Source organism: Coturnix japonica, chromosome Z (genome assembly GCF_054131305.1).
Source record: "Coturnix japonica strain WE chromosome Z, WE-NBRP24, whole genome shotgun sequence".
Taxonomy (NCBI): domain Eukaryota; kingdom Metazoa; phylum Chordata; class Aves; order Galliformes; family Phasianidae; genus Coturnix; species Coturnix japonica.
Genome location: NC_140702.1, coordinates 3,482,117 through 3,501,433, shown reverse-complemented (window position 1 = coordinate 3,501,433; position 19,317 = coordinate 3,482,117). Strand labels below are relative to the sequence as shown.

Sequence of the window (19,317 nt, the reverse complement as noted above, 5' to 3'; positions counted from 1 at the left end):
GCTGCAAGGAGCTGCGCTGTGCAATCAGGCAGTAAACCCCCCCATAGCTTGCACTGCTTGTCCTTGATGGCACAGGCTGCGTGCTGCTGTGTTCCCCTGATGCCTCTTGGAAGGCATCGAGTCTGCATCAGTGCTGACCACCAGCGCGCTGTCCCCACATTTCCCAAACCTGTGGCAGCTCTCCAGCCTGACTGGTGTCTGAATCCCTTCCTGCCTTTTTCCAGGACGCTGCTGGTGCTGCAGAGGAGGAGTGGGTCCAGAGAATGAAGGACGCCATCCAGCAGCTGCCCGCTCCTCACTACAGGTCAGTGCTGCGCTCGATCTGCTGAGCTCAGCCCTGCTGCCTTTCAGAGGGCGATGATGCGATTCCAGGTGTTGTCTCACACCTGCAACATCATGCCTGTGCACGCTGCAGTGGCTGAAGGCTGCATTGGGTCAATTGATTGGGTCAGTTCCTTGGCACGGGGGCACGGTTGGTGCAGCCGATGGCTGCGGCTGTGCTTTGCAGGGCTTGGTGCTGCAGCGTGGTGGCATTGGGAACGTTTTATGTACTTCATGTTCAGGGAGGGTAGCAATGACAACAACCAGCATGAAGTGATGTTTGTTTTGCGCACTGCAGCACGGCTTGCTTTTTGGTGCTGAACATCTGCCTCTCTTGTTTTCCAGGACTCTGCAATATTTAATGAAACACCTGGCATCTCTGGCAGGCAGCTGCTCAGTCACCAGCATGGACGCTAAGAACTTAGCGATTGTGTGGGCTCCAAACCTCTTAAGGTAAACTTCTTTTTCCATTTCAACATGATGCTTAGTTCTGTTTTCCCCCAACCCCAGGGGCACAATTTCTAGATGGCAGTTTCTTCTCACTTGTTTAGCTGGGACTGCTGTGTCCCTGATCATCCAGGAGAATTTCGTCAGTGGCATCGCTGTTTGCCCACTGCGAAAGTCTCCAGAGCCCAACTTGACAGTTTTTGGCTACAGAAATTCAGACTTGGGGAAATGATCTTGGGGAAATGACTTGTAAGATCTGCTTTCTCTTCAGATCCCAGCAGAGCCCGTCTGCCTGTGCCAGTAATGAAGCTGCCTGCATGGAGCTGCAGAAGCAGTCAGCTCTGGTTGAATTCATCATAACTCACACAGACGTCCTCTTCAGCTCAGAATCTACACCAGCCGTGGGAGAGGGTGAGCGTCTTCCTCCATTAGCTTGATCTTGATCTGTCACCTTGATCCAATCCAGGACTTCTCCAAGACCTTTGCAAATGCTTTTGCTGTTGAGGAGACAGCAGGCTTCTGGGCTTAGATTAGAATATGGTGCCCTGTTGCTGGGTCCTTAGTGTGTCCAAACCCAAACTTTACTTGGAGAAAACCATCACTGTAATTAAGATGTTTTGCAAGCAGGTGAAGCTTGATTGAATTGTGGCAGCAAAGCTTTCTGAGTTCCCAGCCCCCTAGTTTTTCTAGGGTTTTTGTTTGCCTGTTTCAGTATAGTGAGTTGGTCTTAATTGTGACTGTGTCCTTTGCCACAAGCATACCTCTGGGCACACAGTTATTTTGAGCTCCTCTTCTGCTAGTGGCTTGGATATGCAAGTCTCAGAGAAATGCATAACTGTGATGGTTGTGCTGCTGCTTTCTGATCCTCCGTCTTACCTGTGGTTTTCCCTTGCAGGGCACAGTTCTCTACCTGGGCCCAAGTCTGTGTGGGTGTCTCCTCCATGCACCAAGCTGCTCACTGTGCAGGAGGCACAGGCTCAGATGAGAGGCCAGAGCAGCTCTCCTACTGCGACAGGGAGCAGCGAGATAGAACTGGATGAGGGCCCCGCAGCTGTACCGGGCAGCATCCACACAGTCATTGATCTTCCATCTAAAAGGTAAAGAGGACTTCCCTTTCCAGCCCCTGTCTTCATTGGTCACATGGGTTTTATTGATTTATTTTTTGTCCATTACATATATATGAGCCTGCCAGCTCCTGTCCTGTCCTGCTGTGTAGCCTTAACTCACATGCTCCGCACCTTGCTTGACATGGTTAAGAGGAATTTAGCTAGCAGGCCTTGAGGGCTGATCTGTAGGAGTGGAAGCGTCCTCTGCTGTTTGAAACAGAGCACGTTTCTAAGCTGTGTTTCAACAGAAAGCAGGCATTGCCAGGAACAGGCAACTATTGGCAAGGGCTCAGTGCAGCTCGTCCCTCGCCCTGCACCACGACTGACAGCATGCTCTGTTTTCTCTCTCCAGACCAAGTTCTCCCAGTAGGAGGGCAGAGTCAGCAGCTTGCAGTTGGTGTTCGTGCTTCTGCGTGCACAGACCATCCCATATGGCCGAACACCAACTGCAGAGCAGCGCCAGGGAGCCCTCTGAAGCAGAAGTCGTGGTCCTGGCAGGTAAGGGTGAAAATCCAGCTTTCAAAACACTGCTTGTCAGCGACATGGGTAGAATTCATGCTTCCAGTGGGCTTGTATATTTTTCTGGCGTTCGAGCCCGTGCCTGACATCTTCAGTTGACCCCTGTCTTTCCCAAATGAGTCTCTTGTCAACACAAGAGCTGGGCCTGCACGAGGATCACTTTCAAGGCAGTGACACTGTTGCTAGAAGCCTATTTGCTTCTGCCCACCACCACTACATAGCCACATGTCAAGAACCTCTTTCATGATTCATCTTCTGAACGTTCGACACTAACCACTGTGTATCTACTCGTTCCTAGGTGACTCCAGCCCTATTGTAACCCAAGGACTCAGCGCATATGATGATGCCGCATCCTGTGCTTCCATCAATATAGAGCTGTTAGGAAGCACAGGATGCGGCAGTTCAAGTGACACAGTTTCATATGACAGCAACGATGAAAAGGAGAATGTCATCCTCGTTGAAGTTCTTATTCATTCCATCCCTGATGAATCTGCTGACCTGAGCCTGCCAGACAACTCAGGAACCAGCCTGGATTGTGACCCAGAGCCTTTCCAGGACAGCCCAGCCCAAGCAGAGCCCGAGTGCCCCGAAAGCGACACCACCATGCAGGCTCAGGTCAGCATAGCAGAGGAGAAGCCGAGCATCTCGGAAGGGGGCGCAGAATCAGGCCACCAGTCCCAGGCTCCAGGCAACAGCACGAGCTCTGAGCCACTGTCATGATTACAAAAGAGGATGAGTCCCTTCTTTCCACCAGACCTCACGACCCCTCCCTTCTCCTATTGAATAAAGGCACGCTCGTGCTCAATCAATGCCTTGACTGCATTCTGAGTTTTCATTCGCAGAGATTGGGATGAGTGCAAGAAACATCAAGGCAGCTCAGCTTGCAACGCTCTGGCTGTGGGGTGCGTGCACGGACACTGTAACCGTACAGGGAAAGGCTTCCACTGCTTCCTCAAGCTGTAGTCCAGCCCTGCTACTGCTCTGTGGCACAAAGCCCTGAGGGATGTTCCATATTGTTAACCTAAGTGAAGCCAGCTTCATGCACTGTGTTTTGTTGTTGCTGGGTGAGAGGGGGATGCACGTTGGTGAGAAGATGAGCATTGCTGGATCTGCCACGAGTGTCCCTTCTGCCTCTAAGAATATGTCCTAAGTAGGCTGTGAACACTGCTGGCACTTCCTCATTGCACGTGCTTGGAGGATCTTCAGTTCTTTCACATTCAGGATGTTTGTCAACGACTACAAGGAAATTCTCAAGTACTAGGAATTCCATGAAACAGTTGGAACGGGTAAGTGTCATCTTTGTACAGAAACAGCACGCCTAACAGTCTGTCTCACCACCCCAGAATTAATCTGAGAATAGACTGTCAGCTCTTGTCGGTTCTCTAAGTCAGGTTTCATTTGTATAAACTTGGAATTGGATTTTTGAGACCAGTTGGAAATTGATGGTGCTGATTACCTCTTCCTCTAATTAAAGCATTACACACAGTGTATGCTAGGTACTCTGCTTGACCTGTAATATTATATTAGAGAAGAATTCACTAATATATATCAATATATACTATACTATACTATACTCAACTTTAAGCATCTGTGTTTTGAATTGTAGGTGGTTTTGCAAAGGTAAAACTTGGGCAGCTTAATTTTACTGGTGAAAAAGTTGCACTAAAAATCATGGAGAAAGTTACTTTAGGGGTAAGCGAAAAAGCATTTAAATATGAGAATATCTTCTGTTGGAGTTGTGGAGTTCTCAAGAACACGGGGGCAGGTGGGATGGTACATAGGAATGCAGCCTACTGGTCCCATTGCCTTTTGAAAGATGCTGTAGAGCTGGAAAAAGTTTAACAGAGCACCACAAATCTTGTTCCTCGTTGTTCAGAGGGCAGTATTCTCTGGCTGTAAAATGGAGGAAGTTATTACATTATAACATTACATTACATTATTGTTACATTACTACAGGAACTTTACCAAAATGCCAATGAAAATGCTGAATGTTTTACTATTCAGTTTTCACAGCTCTGTTTCAGAATTTCTATGGGAGTGATGTCAGTCATTGCTGAGTTGATGTTGAATTGTGTACTGTCCCATATGTGCTTGTTCTGTTCCACAGCAGTCAGATGTGGTACCTGGTATGTCACAGTAGTTAGCGATTTCATCGCTTGCTTTTATGGTCTCTTAAGGATGACTTGCCTCATGCTAAAACAGAATTTGATTCCATAAAGAACTGAAGCCATCAACATGTTTGCCCATTGGATATCACTATCCCATCGTGACCTGCTGGCCAGAGCCTCAGTCAATCTTCATACGCACCCCCTCTCCCCACCCCGTAGGCATTGAGAAGCTGCCATGAGGTTCCTCTGCACTCTGAACAAATATCTTTCTCCCCAGCTTCTCTTCTCTGAGTGGGAGCTTCAGCCCCCTGCACAGGCTGGATGTCATCCACAGAGTTTGTTTCAGGTTGTTATCCTTCCTGGCCAAAAACCAGATACAGTATTGTAGATGTGGTCCAGTGAGTGTTGAAGCAGGAATGACTTGTCCTGGTCTGGTTGTGCTGCTTTTTAATGCAGCTGATGATCTTGTTGTACTTCTTTTCTGTCAGAGCACACTGCTGGCTTGCATTCAGCCTGTGGTCTCTCACCACTTGTCCTCCTAGTCCCCAGGTCCTTTCCAACAGATACAAGCTAGTATTTCCCACCTGGGATATTGGAAGATGGGAACTTGCCAGCAGTCAGTGAAGATCTCTGAGACAGCGAGAGCGAGCGAGCTTTGAGTAGACTGGGAACCACTGTCCACAGCAGGAAATAAGAGAAGAGCAAATATGTTTCCTTGGGCACTTGGGTGGAAATCATTCCTGACTGCTTTCTCATCCACCGGGAAAATCTGCTGATTGACAATTTGAAGCTGATAGACTTTGGACTCTGTGCAAAGCCAAAGGTAAGAGTATCTGTTAAATCAAATACAATGTGCCCCCAAGTAATGCATGTTTGACCACCGTATGCAACAGGGGCTTGTCCAAACAAACTCCTTAAAATCAAGCTGTTTCTGTGGCTGACATGTCATTGCATCTTGTTTGGATTGGCCTGAACTGTATGAGAGTGGTTAACAGATTGCTCAGAAGCACAGGTAGATTATTTTCTCTAGCTAGACTCCCTGTTTTCATAGTCTAAGCTGTAGATAATCTTGTAGGTATATCACCTGTGTTATGCAAGGGTCTGCAATAGGAGCATGGGGTTGGTGTGCCTAAGGAACCCTCTAAGGAACTGCATGTAGGATGAGATTGTGGATAGAATAAAATGACTTTTGCAGGTGACGTACAAATCCTGTGATTGCATATGCTTGAACTGAATTGTTTCTTGATCTTCAAACTGATTTCCAGAATCCTTTATTAACATGTAAAATGGGTGCTGGTAAGAAAGAATGGGAAGACTGCCTTACTGATTCCAAGAGAATTACTTGTCCTCAAATGATTTTTCCTGGCCAAAGTTAGAGCCTCTCACAGGTTATCGAGACCAACAGGCTGTTGTTGCACAATCAACAGGCACAATCGAGATGATCAGCTGAGGAAAATAAAGCATCATGCCAAGGGTACTAGATAAGTGAGCAGCTTGAGATCTGCACATTTATGTGATACTCATGGTCTTAGACAATATTTGCATAGTGAGGTCACATTGAATGAAAGCAAAATCTAAGATGAATGAAAATATACACAGGAGAAGAAGCCTCTGAGGCTTCTGAAGTGTTATGACCAGAAGACATAAACTCTGTTTTTGAAAGAGCAATTTGCTCTGTTAATTATCCATCATTTTTGTGCAGTCTGTTTTGTCAGACTTGTCTTTAGCTTCCAAGTTGTTTATGAAGACTTGTTTGCACTGTAATGCACAATGTACGAAAAATTGAGAGATGAAAATGTGAAGAGTTTTTCCAGCTTTGATTTCATGTCTGGAATTTTGGAAGCCACTACTTGCAGTTGTTAATCTGTCCAAACTGGTCTGGTTTGGAATGCCCTCATACTTCTTGAAAAGCTCTGCTGTTAAAGGCAGAACAATTCCTACAAGTGCCATGGCCCCACTGTTGTTCTAATTCTTGTTTCTTTGTTTTCCACACGCTGCTTTTCAAGCCTCCTGTTTCTTTACAGTCCAAGTGAGAATTGCACTGTGAGGTGTCTGAACCTTGTTGTGCTTCTACATAAAGAGAACAGTAGCAAAGCCTGACAGGTGACTGTGCTGACAGCTCTCGTAGCCAGTAACACGTAATTGTGCTAAATCCCTTGTGACGGCTTTGATTTCATTTTTGCCAGTGAAATCCTTGTAAAAGGAACTGCAGCAGTGTGATGAGCTAAGGTGAAGATGCTGGTTTTAGTAGTGCTCTAAGCTGAGTGGAAGAACAATTGAATGAGGGTTATATGCTTTCTGTGGACAATAAGGTTGTGGTGCTGTTGGGGTGGGTCCAGAGGAGGGGCCACTGTGATGATCAGAGGGTTGGAGCAGCTCTCCTATGAGGAAAGGCTGGATTGTGGCTCTGGGCAGCCTGGTCTGGTGGTTGGCGACCCTGCACATAGCAGGGGGTTGGAACTGGATGATCTTTGAGATCCTTTTCAACCCAGGCCATTCAATGACTGTACAGTTCCATACTGGAACAAATATAAAATGCTAACTATGTAAAACATGAAGTCAAACCTGTGTGATTTGTCTACACCAGGAGGTGATTAGAAAACAATTTGTAAGCTACAAAGCTGCTTGCATGAAAGGAAAAGAAAATAAAACTACAAGAAAAAGGGAAAACCTTTCTTCCTGAAAATAGGAAGAATAATGGACCTGACATGAAATTTGGGTGAAGCTGCCTGATTTTATGAAGCTATTCCCATTATTTTCTTGGTGCTGTGTTTCCCAAATGAGTGGTTTCTGGCTGTGCTGCAGCACCAGTCTGCATGTGAACATCAACTCTATTCACCATCTGGGAAGATTAGGACTTCCCTTCTCCTAGCAGCACCACTGAATTACAGTTACTCAGTGGTTAAACAAAGGAATCCTTAAAGAAGGGTTTACAGCTGTCGTGTTGTCTGAAGTGCTTGGGGCATTCTGATGCTATTAAGCTCTATGTATTAACAAGTTAAAAAAGAAAAGGTAGGCATCTGATTGTTGTACCAGTTTCTAAGTTATTTGGAAAGCTGTAGAACCCAACCACTCCTTCTATTTGATGGAGGTGACAAAGCTCAGTTTAATTTCTGACTGCTGTTTAAATTCTGAATCTTGAGCTGGATCCTGGAGTAGAAAAAGCTCGGAAACTGTCCCTCCTACAAGCAGGCACCTCTGAGCAAAATATGACATCTCAATTTCTGATGGTAAGGTCAGGAGATCTGATTCCAGCGTCTAGCTTTCGGCTTCATGCTATGTTAGTGGGACCTTTGGCATCTAGCACTGACCAACAACTGACAGGCTGGTAACAGTGCACCCCAAAGCAGTTATGTGTCTGTTTATGTTATGAGGGAAAATTGTATGGCATTGAGATTTCCTATTTTTACTCTTTGCAGATCTAACTAGCTGTTGGAAGAATCCTGTACGCTGTGTTCACACCATTTTCAATGAGCTGGATGAGTCTGTTGTTGGCATTTTAATACCATTGACCAGGCAGGCAGTATGTATGGAGTATTTGGCTCTCTCTACAGTCATGAATATTTGAGTATCTTCAACATGTGGCTCATTGCTTCCATTTCAGGCTGCCCAGAGAAGCTGTGGATGCCTGTCCTTGGTGTTGAAGGCGAGGTTGGATGGGTGATGGGCAGCCTGAGCTGGTTAGTGTGCAGCCAGCCCATGGCAGGGTGTTTAGAACTGGATGATCTTGAAGGTTTCTTCCAACCCAAGCCCTCCCGTGATCCTATGATTCTGTGATTTCATTCAGGTTTATTAGGATAAGTTCTCCTGAATGCGCTGTTCTCCATATGATTATAATTGGAGTCTAGATGGATGACTTAAACCAGACTCCAAACTTTTTGATGGCCAAAATGAAATGAAATCAATCCTTTACTGTGTCAGTAGTCTGTCACTAGAGCCCATCAGGTAATTCCCAGCCTCCTGCCTGTATCAGTGGCTGAACACAGTGGAAAAAGTCTGATGGGATTTTAACCTCTAAAATGTTCCAAAGCAACCAGAGGGTGAATATATTCACTATGCAAATACCTGCAGGAATAAGCTTGTCATGTATGTCCTCAGGTACCACAGTAGTTAATGGTGGGACTCAGTAGGTCATGCTGAAAGTTGAGTCTGCTGATCTTGAAGGTCTTTTCCAGCCTACATGACCTTATGCTAATATTTCTGTATTTATTTCTGTTCAGCTCCCAGAAAACCTCCCACCCAGCCCCCAGCTGACCCCGTGGTGAAAAATAAAACAGAAACCTCAGTGACGCTAGCATGGTCCCCTCCGAAGATGCACCGCCCCATTCCAATCGATGGCTACATTGTGGAACCCAATAAACTAACTGGCTTCACCTGGGTGAGGTGCCACGAGTCTCATGTCCCCGTCCCAGAGTTCACGGTGAGCAATCTGTCTGAAGAGGCTGATGATCAGATCCGAGTGTCTGCAGTCAATGTGCATGGACAGAGCCTGTATCTGGAATTCCCAGGAAGCATGCACCTTGGTAAGCACAAAAACCCCAATGGAAATGGGTCAGTGTGTGCTGAGCAGCTGTGTTGGTTCCCTAAAGATGTTTCATTTGACTTTAAGGATAGCAGTGCATTAACACACCAAAGGCTTTCCTTTATTCCTAGTTCTCCTATCTCCTATCAACCTCCAGCTACCACTAAAGTGATACAAGTTCTGTTTCTGTGAGAGAGACGTGAATATCCTTATCTTTTGATATCTCACATGTGCAAGAGGCAGAACATTCTGTAACAGATCTTAAGCACAGAAGTGCTTCTTCTAGCACTCATGCAAAGGGAGAAGTAGAAATGTACCCATGATTTAATCTTCCATCTCTAAATGAGATACCAGACTTGCATCTAAAGAGCATTACATGTTCTTCCTCAGGACCAGTCCTGGTTGTGAAATCCCCCCTAACAACTGGTGAAGCTGTACCTGGAGGGGATGCCATGTTTACTACTGATCTTACAACAATGTGTTGCAGCACTTGGTACCTCAGTGGTAAAGTCTTACAGGAAAGCGAGACCTGCATCATCAAGAGAACCCAAACTACTCACAGCCTAATCATAAAGAACATCACCAAGAACGATGGTGGAGCAGAAGTGAAATTTGTTGCCGAAAATGTTGATGTCAGCACCAAGATGAGAGTGAGAGGTATTTGCTTTGATCCTTCTCCTTTCCTCTTATAGTCAAGGCATAGTTGCTGTGATCTGATGATTAGAACTGGGGCTGCAGGCATTCACTGACTGTACCAAATACCTGAAATTGCATCCCATGGACTGACGTGAGTCCTGGTAATGACCTAAACATGATAGCACTGAGTGTAGGGTAAGCCAATCTACCCAGCTGCTTGGTATCTGAACCAGATTGCTTCATGCCAGCTGATGAATGTCTGCAGTTCACAGCTCTTGGCCAGTGCATTCAGTCAGCAGGTTTACCACTGCATCACCATAGAGCAGTACTTTCAGCTCCAGGTTCAGACAGCCTTTCTGATTGCACTGGAATAATTTAGAAGTAGGGGAGCAATCATTCCAATAATATCTCTATCAGTCAGCGTTGCATGACCAAATAGAACATATAAACATTCATGATGGGAGGACCTGTTTGTCATTGGGTGGAAACCTCTGCAGAAGCATGTTTAGAGCATTCTTAATCAGTAGAAGGAGATGTTTGGTTGATTTTTACTTAGTAAATCCGGCAAGAAGACCAAATGAAATATCTTGAATTGCTCAGCACTGACACAATGATGAGTGCAGGAACAGAAGGTGATACTTTTTCAGAGATGTTGCAGCAAACATTGACCATGTTAGCCTGATATCAATTGAACTAACGAGGCCTTTGCTCCTGACAGGTGCTGCAGTGAGATTTACCAATAAGAGCAAAGATGTAGAAAAGATCTCCGCTCGGCTGCGTGAGGAAGCCAAACTGCAGGCTGAGCTTTCAGACACAGGCGCTACTGTGGAGTGGATGAAGGATGGGAAGGAGCTCAAGGCCAGTGAAAAATATGAACTGCACATTGTGGGGAAGAAACACATCCTGAAAATTCACAACGTCTCAATGGATGATGCTGTAAGTTGTCAGTGCATCTGTGAGGGGGATAAAATGCATGAGTTTGCATGATGAGGCTCTTCATCATATTCTGCTGGCTTGTCACCCTTGTTGATCCATGGAGAAACAAGAAAGGCCTAGAGTAGTGCATGCACTTTGGCATTGGAGAGCTTACTTAATTGCTTCTTCTCAAAGAACAAACTCCAGAGAGTCATGGAGACATCTCCAAACAGAATTGAATAATGGGACTAAATTGATGGAGAGCAGAACTTCCTGCCACGGCTTGTCAGCTAGTCTTAATTTTGCTTTTCTTCTCTCTGTCATGTTAGCATAATATTTCATACTGGCAGGTCTGCCCAAAGAATTAAATGAATTAGCTGATGGACGTTTCCATGTGCTTTGCACTGTAATGTGACTATCAAATGAGTAATCAATGCTGTTATTTTAAAATCTGTGTTGGCAAGCTGTAAGACAAACAGCTGCTGTTGGTAGCTTGGTTACTGCAGAATCAGCTTTTGTGTATCTCATAGATAGGGAAGAGACCCTTAAGGGTCAGCTAGTTGGACTCCCTTGCAATGAACAGGGGCACCGCAGCTCCATCAGGTGCTCTGAGCCCTGTCCATCCTGACTTTGAACATCCTCAGGCTCACAAATCTTATACCTATGCCACACACTCGCAGTATTTCACCATTCAGCATCACCACTTGTATCTTCTCTTGCTGTAAATCAGAGCTAGCTGGTAAATCATCTGCTGTGCGGGTCAGCTGTGTCTCTCCCATGGGCATCACGTGGCTGCTGGGAGGCTCTGAAGAGCTGCAGCCAGAGGTGTGTCACCCGCTGGGCCTCGTGCCCAAAGGAGCCCACAGGAAAGTGTTGTTGCAGTTTGTCATGCACTGCACTGCCATGAGACTTGACGTGCCAGACATCCTCTGACACGTGAGCTCCTGCATCCAGGCAGGACATCTGAGACGTCTCCTTCAGCCTGACGTGGCTGCAGTTTCACACTGGTTTTACCAAGGAAGGAGAAGGCACGTGGATGAAACTCTTTTCCTGCTCTTCCTGGCATTAGCTCATAGTACAAGTAAAGCACTGTCAGGTCAAGCCTGGAGGAGTAATGCTTGTCACTGATCTGTTCCTGTTCAGGGTGGAGCTGGAGGGTAAAATAACACAAGAAATTGTCATTGAAATTCAATATCTGTGAAATTCAGCTGGCTGCATTCACAGAACCTGGCGTTAAGATCTGTTTTCTGGTTTATTTCTTGAGCCTATTTTCCATAACCCAGCCCTCATTTATGAACCGAAGCTCTACTGAAAGCCTTTTGCTGTGTATGCTCATGCTGCAGTGCAGCTCTTGTGACCTTTAACAGCACATTCAAGTTCCTCTGATCAGAGGATCCTTAAGGTTGATTAAGACCCTCTAGTCCGACTGCTCACCCATCTCCACCAAGATGCTCACCATCAGCAGGCTAAAAACTCAGCAGAGATGATAGATCAAGCCCAACACTGGATTTGGGATGGCTAGAGATTCCTAAGATATTGAAGGATTGCTTGCAGGTGGTGTTGGCTCAGGTATTCACCCTGCATCCCACCTCCCGTTCTGTTTGGTTGAGAATCATGCATTCTGCAATTTCACTTTGTAATTCAAAGACCCTGGCTTTATCTGTTGAAAAACTGATCTAAAACAAGCCAAGAAGACTCCGTTGGAACTGGTGGATGCAGAACAAAGGCATCCCCAAAGGACAAGTTGCACTGTTTGATGAACATTATTGGATGAGAGCTAAGCTAAGATTTAAAAAGTTCTGGGGCTGTCTCTGAGCATCAAATCCAGAGGAAGCCTGCATGATTCCCTGAGAATGGATACCTCCTACTTTGGTGTAGGGTGAAGGGAACACTAGCAGTAACTCCTATCACAAAATGTCACATGGCTCAGACAAAAAAGCCATCAAGAGGGCTTAATTAGGAGCAACAAATGGTCACAAGATGGTCTTAGGGCAGGGAAGTAATCTATCTATGTGATATTGATTGATGCTGTTAGTTCTTAACAGCTTGACTCTAGAGGGACTGTTCTTCTTTGGTTACCTAGTTTTAAAAGAATAGATGGCTCCTGTCTATTACAATTTTTAACGCATTATTTGTTCACTGATGCCATAAATGTGCCTGGCATAGCAATTGGCCTTGGTATATTCAGTGACTGAAAGCAACAGTTGTTGCTCTAAGAAATGCAATGCTAAGCTAGGTCTGCCTGTAGCTGACAGCCATCAGCTTGCTCCTCAGGCAGGTTCTGTCTGGATGGAATGAAGGGCATGAAATACTGATGTGCTCTTCAAACGCTGCTTGTTAGCTTAGAGACAAGGTGTTGAATAGGTTTGTTCATGCATTGCAAACACGTTACTTAGCTGCCTTCATTTTAGCTTCAGAAGAACACGTGCAGAATACAGAATTGATTAAAAGAAATAAGAACTGTCTGCATAGAACTTACTCTTTCCTTACACAGGAGAATCAAGCACACGTTTGTATGTGAGTATCTCCGGAGGTGAAACTCGATCACCCAAATGTAATGAGCAGAGACATTACAATCAGTTCTAACTGTATCTTCATGCTGTGCTGAATAAGCCTGAGTCAGGATGTAAACCACTTTCTCTTTTTTTCTTCAGATGAAGCCATTAATGTTGTCAACAAGCCCAAAATGACTCCAGAAATATCAGTCAGTCCTTCTGAAGACCTGGAGCTGGTGTGTGAGGTGTCAGCTGCAAGCGGAGCTGTTGTATGGAAGAAAGATCAAACAGAGGTGAAGCAGGACCAGAAGACAACCATCATCTCCCAGGGGACGCACCGCAAGCTCATGGTCAAAAATGTGACCCTGAAAGACCAAGGGAGCTAGAGCTGTGAAACAAAAGATGACAAAGCAACATTCCAAGTGAAAGTCAGAGGTGAGAAAATGCTTGGAATCCCAGAGATAAAGGAACGCTTCATTTGGTGTGTCTTGCATTTGGAGGATCAACTTGCCGCCCCTCTGGTGCAAAACATTTTGGTCAACTAGTGTCATAGCAACACTTTTCTACATGTGCTTTTCCATCCAGGAATGAATTCCTGCAACAAACCATAGGCAAGGAGGGTAACTTGTGCAGCTCTTGTAGTCAGCTGATGTCTGCAGGGTTACAGTGCAAGAGCACACCAGGCATGCAAGGAGTGAGAAAAGGGGAGGTGTTTGAAGAGATCTGGTTACAAAATTTGAATGACACAATGAGGTGGATAATGCCAATAATCAGACTCATAAATGACCTGGGTTGCAAAGGCCCACAGTGCTCATCCAGTTCCAGCCCCCTCCTATGTGCAGAGTTGCCAAGCAGCAGCCCAGGCTGCCCAGAACCACATCCAGCCTGGCCTTGAATGCCTGCAGGGATGGAGCATCCACAGTCTCCTTGGGCAGCCTGTTCTAGAGGGCCGTTCCCTTCTGATTTACTGGAAATGTAGAGAGACATGAGCAGAAAAAAAGAGAAGGGGGAGGTTCAGCTGTGCATGCAGGTGTTCTAAATCTCATGTTCAAATCTGCTATTAGACTGCAAAACGTTTAGCTTTATGATATGATATGGTATGATATGATATGGTATGATATGATATGATATGATATGATATGATATGATATGATATGATATGCCTATCATTTCCCAAGGTGAGTCTACAAACAAGGACAAGGTAGACAAGGAGGTGAAGCTGTACTGACCCAAAATGCCACGCTGAGCTGCGAGGAAGCCCAGGAGAAGGTGGAGGTGAAGGGGTACAAGGAGGGGAAACTGATCACCTGGAGCAAGAAGTTCAACGCTGAGTCAGAGGGCAAACGGCGTCGGCTGGTGGTGAGCCAGGTGGAGAAGAAAGATGCAGGGGAGTACAGCTGCGAGGCTGCTGGCCAGAAACTCACCTTCAAAGTCGATGTAACAGGTGAGAAAGGGTACTTTTTGACCTTTCTATTTCTAGAATAATTTCTCGAATATTTATAAAAATGATTATTCTTTTATAAGAATATTTCCTATTGGGTGTCATATTTTTGTAAACCATGACTGGTATTGTTCAGGTCTGCTGGGAAAATGGAGAAAATAGTTGTGAATATATTTCACTTTGTATCTCCTCCATAAAGCTTTAGAAAGTCCTTAGGACAGGCAGCTCCATCCTTTAAAAACTTGCAGAGTTTCCCATTGCTATGGGAGCAGATCCATACACAGGAAGGTTGTACTTGTGCCTGTCTATCCCCACACACTGGTACAACTGGAGAACTGTGAAGTGCAGCTGATTCTAGGAATGATTTAGAAGAGGGGCATCGTGGTGAGCATTTGGGTGTCAGCCCAATGTCTGATCACTTTTTATTCATCTTGGAAGGTCTTGTCTCATGCTATGGGGAAGATATAACTGAAAGGTTTTCTGTAGATTAATGTTTCTGAGACATCAAGTAGTTGGCAGCAAGGGGAAGAAAGTGGTGTGGCGAGTCATCCAAGATTCATTGCCATGCTGTGGCTCCAGAGTAGGAAAAACACTTTTGTTTTCTGACCTACTCTGCCTCCCAAGTGACCTGACTAATGTGCCTCCAGGACGATGAGGATATTCCACCATTTGGATGCAGTAGAGGGTTTTTAGAGTTAGGGTACTATGGTTAGGCTGTGGTAGGAATTGATGATCTTCAAGGTCTTTTCCAACCTGGGTAATTCTATGATTCTAATAATGTGAGATAAGCTTAGCTCTTCTCAGGATGGGATGGGAAATAGTGACAAAGTCCTGAACATGGAGTCCTGGTCCGTCACTCTTTGCAGTGAACAGAATGATCCAGTGCTGACAACAGAGGCAGCTACTGGGATCGAAAGAAATGAATGCTATGTGTCTCTGATGCAGCATGGTACATTTCCTGATGCTAAAATTTGTCAGTTTGCACTCAGCTTCAACCAAAATATTTCCTCCTTTGCAGCGAAGTGACTTTAAGAACCCCTCAGGTGATCTCCTACCTTGCTGCACAGAGATAGTTGCTTTGTCACAAAGAGATTACTAAAAGCTTCTTTAGGAAACAAAGCTTCATCAAACAGACAAGCAAATGAAAATCACCCTCCATGGCACAGTTTGCATGTTATCCCAGCAGCTTTAGGTGTGTTCTGCCAGGTCAAAGAGATGGTTTTCCATTGTTCCTGTAAAGTGGAAGGGCAGTGGGCAAATTCATATCTTGGACATGAATTATTTTCCCTTCTAAGAGCCAGAAGTGGTATTTACAAACAAGGAGAAGGTGCAGGAGGAGGTGAAGGCTACACCAACAGAAAATGCCACACTGAGCTGCGAGGTGGCCCAGGAGAAGACGGAGGTGAAGTGGTACAAGGAGGGGAAACTGATCACCTGGAGCAAGAAGTTCAAGGCTGAGTCAGAGGGCAAACAGCGTCGGCTGGTGGTGAGCCAGGTGGAGAAGAAAGGTGCAGGGGAGTACAGCTGCGAGGCTGCTGGCCAGAAACTCACCTTCAAGATTCATGGCACAGGTAAGACAGGTGTTGTCTGAAATACAGCAGAGAACAGTAAAGTAAAATCTAGTTTCTATTATACAGTGATCCAGTTGCAGTAGTCTGTGCTGAGGTTTTTTCTCTAGACTTGATTGGCTGGCTTTGTAGAAAGTATTTGGTTTTAGTATGGCACAAAGACCTGTTTCAGTCTGTCTGTAGAATAATTATTACTGATTTATGTACAATGGAAGCAATATTCAAGATATTATTCAAATCTCTCCTGTGCCTGAGATCCCAAACTGTAATTCTTGTTCACCAAAACATTTGACTGAGATAAGTATGTGCAGTGAGGCTGGAGTGCATGTTGTACGTGCAGCCTTTCATGGCAGGAGAAGCAGGAACTTCTCCTAGTAGTACACTGCCTTTTTACTATGCCTTTATGTTGGAGGCTGCATCTGGATAGGTGAGTCTGCTACTCACAGTAAGAGACCTGGCAGAGCTGACTATTCCCAGAGCTCAAAGTAAGATAGATATCTGCAAATCACACACAGAGAAGAAAGGACTGCGTTGGTGAGCATATTTCCTTTGTGCCTTTGACAGTCACAGTTGTGGCAATGGTAGAGGCCATGAGGAGTCTGTTCAGGAAGCCAGGAGTACTGTTCTGGGTCATGAAAAGGCAGCCAGTGGTTTGACTATCACATGTTTATGTGTTTTGATGTTTCACAGTGGGTCTGAAGTAAAAGGAACTCAGGTTTTGGTTGCCTGCAGGTCAGATGTTCTTTTGGGTTCAATATGTTTGCATAGTGACTTGCAACCATGGGACTGGTGTTCAAGGACCCTCTTGGTTCCTTCAGTTCCTAGGTTCTTTCTTGCTTAGATTTGACACTTAGTTTCAACAGAAGAGCTGATAGTCTCTAGTGAAGGCTATTAGTTTGGGCACAAGTGGTAACCTTAACCTGTTCCAACCTGTACATACAAACCTGCAAGATGGTCTCATTTCAGTCCCTCAGTCAATACTTTTTCTTTTCTTCCCTCAGAGCCAAAACCTGTGTTTATAAACCAGGAGCAGGTGCAGAAAGAGGTGAGTGCTGCCCTGACAGCAAGTGCCTCCCTCAGCTGTGAAGTAGCACAGGACCCAACCCAAGTAAAATGGTACAAGGATGGAAGACTGCTTGCCTCCTCCAGAAAGTTCCAAAGGGAATCTGTGGGCAAAACACGGCGTCTGGTTGTGGAGCAGGTGGAGAAGAAAGATGCTGGAGAATACATCTGCGAGGCTGCTGGCCAGAAGGTGACCTTCAAGTTGGAAACAACTGGTGAGCATTCGCTTTGGGAGCACTAAGCAGCTGTTTATGTGGCTTAGAGGAAGAGGAAGTGAGCCATGTCAAAGGGAAGGTGGTGTAGTGCAGGAATGCAGTTGAGATCAAACCCAGCAAACGTTTCCAGATTGATGAGGAAGGGGTCAGAAGAACCCTGACAATAACAGGGATCCGGGCTGAGGATGAGGGAGAGTACTTCTGTGAGTCCAGAGATGACAAGAGCAGCATTACCATCACCCCCAAAGGTATGTCTCTGGAAATGAAGGCTGACAGTGTGGAATGATCCTTGGCTTCCCTCATCAGCCATTACAACACTGCAAAGCTGAGTTCATTTGTGTGTTTATGCTGTTCTCTGTGTTAACAACCAAGTACAAAACTTCTTTCACTCTAAATAACTGTGGAACAACTGCTTCTGAAGAGCATAGCAGTTAAGTGGGCAAATCAGCCTTCAAGGCTGGAATTAAGCATCCCAAATATAAGATGGGATTTTTTTTACCCCTTCTTTGCCTCTTCTTGCATCTTTGTAGATGCAAGGAGGATCTCCTCTACAGGCAGGAGATGTGAGTGTGAGTTATGGTGATCACTTACTGCGAGTCATAAAATCTGATGCTTCCAAAAAAATCATTTTCACCAACAATTCTCCCCACCCATCTGTAGCTTTCCTTTTTTTCACTGGAAGGTTTTACACTGGCAGATAGAATGGGCATGTAGAAACAACCCCATTAATTCTCATGAAGCTCTTATTTTTCTGACTGGCCTTTGTTTTGTGATTCTGCGTGCATGCCCTGTAGCTAAAGCCTGGATGTCTTCCCCAGCACCTTCAGTCTTCCATCCTTACTTCAGTTACTCTGTTGCAAATCTCTCTGCTAGTACAAGAAAGTTTTTATTTTACCCCTGACTTTTAACTGAGTTAGTTCCATTAAGTGGCTGAAGCCCTAAGTGATCCAAAAATGAAAATTGCAATCAAAATTAGCGTCACTCAGAAGGACAAGGTCACATTTGAGTGTGAGCTGTCCAGGCCCAAGGTGGACATCAAGTGGTTCAAGGTATGGCATGTAATGGTGTTTTCCTTTCTGACTTCTCTGGAAATGAATGAGAGCCTTTAATTTCACTTCCAAGGGATGCGAGTCTGAGCTTTTGCTTGATAGCTTTTGCACTGCTCTCTTTTCTTTATGCTCTTTTACTTGCCCAGATCAGCACTCTTTGTTATGATGTCCTGAGTTCATTTATCAAGTTGAAATGGAAGTTTGTTTTGGGTTTCTTGTGAACTCCTGAGGTCTTGCTGCACAAAATATTGTTGGTTGGAGTACAGTCTAACACAGAAATTCTCAGCCAGGATTTTGTAGCCTTGTTGTGAACTGTGTTTTAGGGTGAAATCTGAGTTTTCTTTGCATGTGACAGTGTGAGAATTTGCTCTGGCACTTTGTGTACCTCCCCGGTGCTCAGCTGTTCCTTCCCTTACTTGGGGATAACGTCATTTATTCAAGGTGATGTCCAAACGGGCTTGTTAACAGTCCTCCGCAGTGCTTTAAGCTGTCATAGGTCAGCCAGAATTTATGCATGTTCTATAGCCATTCCTACATGTTGAAAACACTGCACTGTGCTTAAGCTTCAGCATATGTTCCAGTAAGTACAGTTCCATTAATTCTAGGGGAGTGGGTGAATTAAGCATAGATCTAAAGGCTCCCTTTGCTCAGTGCAGAGATGGAAGGACTAATGGAGATCTGACTTGACATTTTCCCTTCTAGGATGGGAAGGAGCTCCGTCAAAGTAAAAAAGTGGGCATTACTTCCCAGGGAAATAAGAGAAGCCTCATTATTCACAAGTGGTGAACTCTCATTTTCTCTCTCAGTCTGCAACCAGGTTGGGTTGCTGTTTCAGTACTGGCTGTTTTATGCAGGAACTCTGCTCCTGAGGTTAATCCAAGTTGTATCCAGGCCCTTCAGAAGGAAAGGGAAA

The 19,317-nt window shown here is 45.2% G+C and overlaps 2 protein-coding genes across 2 annotated transcripts; both read left to right on the top strand.

Moving 5' to 3' along the window:
- The first annotated feature begins 224 nt into the window (after positions 1-224).
- LOC146753537 (rho GTPase-activating protein 32-like) lies at positions 225-3,673 on the top strand. Its single transcript, XM_085530603.1, has 6 exons — positions 225-304; positions 667-774; positions 1,040-1,179; positions 1,664-1,865; positions 2,227-2,372; positions 2,692-3,673. The coding sequence occupies exons 1-6, from the start codon at positions 264-266 to the stop codon at positions 3,111-3,113; spliced, it is 1,059 nt and encodes a 352-aa protein (XP_085386729.1). The 5' UTR covers positions 225-263; the 3' UTR covers positions 3,114-3,673.
- Positions 3,616-14,336, top strand: LOC146753536 (obscurin-like protein 1). The gene is made up of 5 exons (XM_085529381.1): positions 3,616-3,647; positions 4,000-4,013; positions 9,414-9,680; positions 13,229-13,504; positions 14,248-14,336. The coding sequence occupies exons 1-4, from the start codon at positions 3,616-3,618 to the stop codon at positions 13,453-13,455; spliced, it is 540 nt and encodes a 179-aa protein (XP_085385507.1). The 3' UTR covers positions 13,456-13,504; positions 14,248-14,336.
- The last annotated feature ends 4,981 nt before the right edge of the window (positions 14,337-19,317 follow it).